At 41.1% G+C, this 6,732-nt stretch overlaps 1 protein-coding gene across 1 annotated transcript in view; it reads right to left on the bottom strand.

Annotated features, from left to right (window-relative positions):
• The window catches only part of KDELC1 (KDEL (Lys-Asp-Glu-Leu) containing 1), a gene marked incomplete at its 5' end in the record, with an annotated part of 7,360 nt that extends 2,441 nt beyond the window's left edge, over positions 1-4,919 (bottom strand). The window contains 6 exon segments of the mRNA XM_009082586.1: positions 3-99; positions 1,114-1,286; positions 3,203-3,280; positions 4,020-4,225; positions 4,640-4,868; positions 4,870-4,919. Coding sequence (XP_009080834.1) covers positions 3-99; positions 1,114-1,286; positions 3,203-3,280; positions 4,020-4,225; positions 4,640-4,868; positions 4,870-4,919 — 833 coding nt within the window.
• Between the last annotated feature and the right edge of the window lie 1,813 nt (positions 4,920-6,732).

Consider the following 6,732-nt stretch of genomic DNA (forward strand, 5'->3'; position numbering starts at 1 on the left):
TCTTTGCAGCTGTCGCGTCCTCTCCAGAATGCTGTGGTATTCTTATCTTCCCATGATGGGCCAGTGTTTGCTTGAACTGACATCATATCCAGACTGACTCTGCAGGAAAAAGAAGTGATATAATAGTGAAGCCTGCTGGAATTTTTTTTAAGTGCAATTACTTAAAAGAGTTACAGGCAAATACCGTGGATGAAGGTAAGTCATGAGTACACCCTGAGCTGTATTGTATCAGGATTTTTTCAGCAATAAAAACAGGTACTGAGTGTTAAGTTTCCAGGCCTGTGGCATGACAGGATCAGTTCAACAGCATGGCATGTGCAAGGAGCACCTGTCAGCTGTCATGGAAAAAAGTAGGTAAAAGTAGGTATGGTTGCCAGACAGGTGAAGGTGACACAGGGCAATCTAACTTCATTAATAGAGCATATTTCCCTTCCTTAAAAACACTGCTAAATTAAAACACACAAACTGTGAGGGCATGGCTTAGCGAATTTAGGAAAAAGTCTGGATAATAAAAACAAGGAACCTGAACTAAATGCAGTGGCAGAGCTAGGTGGATGGTTGGACTTGATGATCTTAGAAGTCTCTCCAGCCTTGATGATTCTATGATTCCATGAAGTGATAAAGATGGTTCAAGATGTATGGATTACAAAGATCTCTTAGCTTTGTAGTGTTTCAAGACAGCAACAGAGCAGTTACCAAGGCTAGTTATCATCAGTAATCACAGTGGGAGATGGTAGCTGCTAGTTCTGGTGACGCTGGGATTTAAAAGGTGCAGGAAAAAAGGATTCTAATAAAATCATGAAAAAAAAAGACACCTAGCCAGTTATCAGCATGCTCATGGGGGGAGAAACAAAGCAAACAAACAAAATACCTACCCTTGAAACACTCCCTCCAAGTGCTGTTTTCAGTGACTTGACCGTGTTTAGGTGAATTTTGATTTTTTACATAAAACAGTGAAGTACAATGTTAATACACTGATTACACAGTTACTGCCTACCAACAGGGTGCCAATGTACCAGTGAAGAAATGAAAACAGTTAATATACTGTTAATACATATATCTCTGGAAGATCATTCACTGTGAATTTTGTGGAAAATTTAAGGAATTTCTTACCGTCCCATAGTCTCCAAAACTGAGTCTGTTAAATCATATGTTGGCATGACAATGTCTTTTGACTCACTGGATCCACACCATGAGAAGATGGGGTGCAGATTCTGTGGGGACTTCTTTTTCTCCAGAGGCCAGTCCCCCAAATTAACAAAAAATTCTACATCTGGCATTTTCACCTAAACAGAAGCAAAGTAGGCACAAATGCATTTTAACACAAAGCAGTAGGCTCCTGCTGGCATCTTGCATTTTGAGAGCAACCTCACCAAGAGGAAAAATTAGCCAGGTGTCTAATATACTTAATGTACCTGTAATAAATCATTGAAGCTTAGACACATGTTAGAAGTGGTGAGACCACAGAGTAAAGTCTACAAGATAGTAAGTTTATAAAAAGATTTGTAAAAAGTCCTATCAATAATCCTTGTTTTTTTTAAGGCATGGGAACACGCTTTTAGAGGATGGCTTCTTGCAATATATACATTGGCCACACAATCTTTGTAATAGGGTAGCACTGAGATCTAGTGAGCAATTGTGTAGTTCCAAGGTACACTGAGCCACCTTGTTACTACATGGAAAACTGCTGGTGGTGGTAAATTACTTTCTCTGTCCTATCAATGAACTGATTCACTCTGCCTGCAGGATGCCTAACGCCACCAAAAGAGAAGAAACAGAAATGAACAGCCATGACAGGAAAACTGCACTTAATCAGGACTGGGATAATAATTAAGCATAACATCCTCACTTATTTAAAACAGTTGGTAGGACAGAACCATACTGGAAATCACTGTCACAGGCAAAAAGCAAGCAAAATACTGCTGATGGTCAGGAAACAGGACAGAGGGTATAATTTGCTGCTGTGTGACACTGTTGCACCCTCATCTTGAGCACTGTGTGTACTTTGGATATTTGCAATCAAACTAAGAAAAGGTACAAAGAAAGGCAGCTTTGTACTCTTCCAAAGCAAGGACCAGCTGCCTTGTGAGGAGAAACTGAAAATGGTGGGACACTTCAATCTGGATAGCAAAAGATGACATGGTGCAGTTTTACAAAACCCTGAAGGCACATGTAATGTCAGTGTAGTACTAATTTTCACTCTCTTCATTTTTACAAAAATACACATCTCCACTACATCTCCCTCAGCTGCCTCTTTCAAAGCAAAAGAAAGTAATAATTTGCCAAATACCAAACACTCTTCTAAATGTCTGAAGAGATTCTTCTCTAACGCCGAGACCCACAGCAGTACTTTCTGCCTTCAGTGCAGACACAGGCAGAAAAGGTTTTGGTGCAGACCTTTGTTCCCAAGGGGGTTTGGCTGCACCTTCTAAATCAAATCCTCAGCATCAACCTTCGTTAGCACAGTGTCACCCAACGGTCAGAATGGGCATAAAACCCACTACAAACTGCTCTGTCCACGTCCTCGGCGGCAGAATCATCCAACAGGTTACATCTTCTTCTCCAATCAACAGATCTGTCGCCTTGATAGAAATTTCTGAAGTATTTAATAGGACTGAGACAAACTGTGTTTTCTAGATCTGTAAACAGTTTCTGTCTTTGGAGTTAGCAAATCTTTTTCAACATTTAGCCTAAATTCCTTAATACAATTTCATTCCATTAGTTCTTGTCCAACACTACTGACACCAAGAACAGTTTAATTCTATCTTCCACAGAACAACTTTTGAGATAATTAAAGGCTACATTCATGTCTTCCCTTAGACACTGTGAGATGAAACAATCCCCACTTAAATGAATTTCAGTCATCTTGTAAAATACACTAGCACAGCCAGAATTTTCTGTTAAATGCTAATGGACGATTTATTTAGTCTACCAAAAAAATCCCCTAAACCTCCTCTGTCCAGAGCTATCAAAGTCTCCACAAAAGCCTGCTACTTCATTAACATTTGTGATGCTCAGATCAGATAGCACTCTAGAACATGCCAACTTCAAATAAGGAAAATCCCCCTGACCTTTCCATTATTAATCACAGAACAAGAGCTTTTTAACAGAAGCAGCAACAAATATGCTGAAGTATATTTGTTAAGCTCAAGATTCTATAGATTAGGACATACAGAATAAGTGACTGTGCACACGTACTCACTTTTCTTGTCAAAGAAAGCAGTATGGCATCCATGAAAATTCTGAAACCAACATGTTCCCCGTATGTCTTTATATAAACCTGAAAATAAACGAAGGTTTTACTGGACTGATGTTTTAATTTCAGAGAATGACTGGCACAATTTAGTGCTCTTTTAATCACTTAGTAACTAGTCAGATTGTATGGCTGTATGGATTTATGAATCAGCTGGGAAGCTTTAGAAATCTCATCACAGAAAAGTGATGAGTGACCAAAAAAATAAATTAAAAGCTTTGCTTTGCTATGCAGACATTTGAGGTCTGTTTCATGGAAACAGAAACGTCGCCTATTTCTGTTGTGTTCCACTGTCCTTATTTCCATATGAAACTCTACTGAAGTCAGTACAGTTTTGTTAGAAAGAACTGTAGCTCTGATCTTCAGTGGAGCTAAAAGTGGTACTTCTTTACCTTGGAATTATGCACGATGTAATTTATTGATGCATGTCAAATTAGATGATCATGACACTTCACAGCAATATTACTCAGAGAACAGGAAACTGAATTAGCATTTTGGAGACTTGGGTGTGTGCCCAGTACTCCTATTGATTGCCTGCAAAGTAATTTGCCTCCACCGTGTTTCAGTTGTAATGTGGACAAAAAGCACTTACAAAGTAGAACAGATATTGCTGAGCTCATACACAAACGGCAAAGTATTCAAGGACAGAGAAACAAAGAAGTTTCTTAAAGAACAGACTACAAGTTTTCAACTGGGAACAGCCAAACAGCCCAGTTGTATGACTTGCCACCAAATCCCAGCATGAACTTCAGATCACAATTCCTACCTCGTTATCTTTGATGGTGTAATGACACAAACTCTGTCTTTGTCCAAACCTCTGTGGAATTTCTTTTGCAATCTTGTCTGGATCAACAGTGGGAAAATTTGCTAGGTCTCTTTGAATCTGTGGAATGGTTTGAGGGCAGCTCATGTCTTCCAGCCACGCACTGCTGTCCTCCTGAGGGCAGTCACAGTTTTCATGGTAAACAGGTCCTATCAGGAATACAATTATTATTTTATTTTTAACAAGTCACACGACTGAGCCGTTGAGATCACAAAACAGGGTCTGGCATGGAGCTGCCATTGCTCAGGGCCAAACCTTCAGCAGCTCTAAATGGACATGTTTGCACATTTTTTTACTCCAATGGAGTCACATCAATCTACATCACTTCTGTGTGAACCCTCTACATGTGTCTGCTATGCCGCAGCCGCACAGCATTTGCTTCTTTTTATTATTTTGGATAATATGCATAGAACACTTATGAATCCATAATTACAACTGGATTTGATAGTTCAGAGAAGTAGTGAGGTCCCACAGAATCCTATGCTAATCCTAGAAGACATTCTGGGACAGAGTTTGTGAGAAAAAGCCACGATAGGAAATCTGTGTGTAGTGCTGTCTCTTACCTTTTAAAATGTATGGAGACTGTGCGACATGTTTATCTCCAGTTTTGACTTCTATCTTCAGGGTGTTGTAGCTTGCATACATCCTGTATCTCACGAGGAAGGAACCATCTTTCCTGTCTAACACCTGCACACCAACCCGAGTGAACTGTTCATCGGGAGCAGTGATCTTCACCTGGAATGCATTTTCACCTGGTGATGAAGTGAACCTACCCAGGGAATAAGTGGGAGCTTAATGACAAAAAAAGCAAACGCACGACAGATTTCTTACTCTGATCTATTCCTTTTCAAGCCAACAGATTTCCAGTGACTTCACGGAGCCACACTAAGCCTCTATGAGTACATCCTAACCTTCACAATCATGGCATGATTTTTCCAATGAGAATTTTGGTAGGCTACCCAGAATGTCTCATGCTGTTGGAAGCATTAGGTATTAAGAAGGTTTCACTCAGTCATGAGCACACCACCAAAATCACTTGGTGCCCTACATGTTGAACAGTGTTGGAAATACGGTCTTTGATTCTACGGGAACAGAGCACCTTTAAAAATCCAGCATAGCTCCTGACTGTAGTAGCTCAGGTGTAAATGATGGGAAGGTAAGAAGCATGCAGATAAATGGATCTTGGTGGATAAATCTTGGTGTCCTGTCCTTCAGGGACAGGACAGGGGTCAATGATTTTAAACTGAAAAAGGGTAGATTTGCCTGGATATAAGCAAGAAATCGTTTACAATGAGGGTGATGAGGCACTGGCACAGGTTGCCCAGAGAAGCTGTGGATGCCTCATCAGTAGAAGTGTTCAAGGTCAGGCTGGATGGGGCTTTGAGCAACCTGGTCTAGTGAAAAGTGTCCCTGTCCTGTCCAGGGAGGTCAGACTAGATGATCTTTGAAAGTCTCTTTTAACCCAAACCATTCTATGATTCTATTAAAAACCCTCTTAAACAAAACCAAACACTAGAAGTTTCACTTTAGCAACTTAATAAGTCTGTGGCTGGACTAAGGGATTACAGCCCAACAGCCTGGTCACCTCTCCTGAAAATCAATCACACATCCTAGCGAGCTCCCAGTTCAACTAAATGCAGGCAATATTTACTCTCCAAGATAAACTGAATTGGCAGATTCCCAACTTGCATGTGCCATGGAGCATCTAATCTGGACAGTCAGGATGGAGCATTCTGAACTCCTTATCTAGGTTGTATGAATGGGGTTTCTTTCCTGTTGAAATGGAAAGCCATGAGTATCCTCTGAAAATACCTATTTCATCCCCATGAAGTTTACCTAATGGCCTATAGAGTAATTCCTAAATGATTCTACTGATCTGTGCCAATGCATTTAGGAGAAACACTGATGTTCCTAACAGTGGAAACAAGCAGGGCAGCTGAGCAGGAATAGCACACATCATAGAATCACAGATTTTTAGGGGTTGGAATAGACGTTAGAGATCATGTAGTCCCAGCCCTCCCTGACATGGGCAGGGACATCTCCCCACCAGACCAGGATGCTCAAGGCTTTATCCAGCCTGGCTTTGAACACTGCCAGGGTTGGGGCATCCACTACTGCCCTGGGCAACCTGTCCCAGTGTCTCAGTACCCTCACAGTAAATAAACTTTTCCTAATCCCTAACTTAAATCTCCCCTTTCAGTTTGTACCCATTGCCCCTTGTCCTGCCACTGCAGCTCCCAACAAAGAGTCCCTCTCCAAGCAGTAGCATTTAGTATCATAAATGAAATAGATTTGTTATTAAGGTTTTGACAAAGGAGAATAAACCATAAACTGTTGGTTGGGCTAAACACATTATGTTTTGCTGCTTAACATTTCCATTCTCTTTTCTCATCTCATCCCTTTGTGCAGTTATTTGATACTCCCGAAAAGATTAATTAGCCTTTTTTACGGGATACACAGAAAAAAAAGTCGCATAGGGAGCCTTCAGAACTATTTTTACAACTAAATCCCAATCAGATTTCTGTCTAAAAGGTGGTTTCAGCGTTCCCGCAAGGGCAGCCGGGCAGGGTGAGGGGGGCAGGACGCTTCGCTCCCGCACAAGGAATGCTGCGATTCCCGCTCAGACCCGGGGCCCGCAAACACTTGGGGGTGCGGG

Source organism: Acanthisitta chloris, unplaced genomic scaffold, assembly GCF_000695815.1.
Source record: "Acanthisitta chloris isolate BGI_N310 unplaced genomic scaffold, ASM69581v1 scaffold20919, whole genome shotgun sequence".
Lineage (NCBI taxonomy): Eukaryota > Metazoa > Chordata > Aves > Passeriformes > Acanthisittidae > Acanthisitta > Acanthisitta chloris.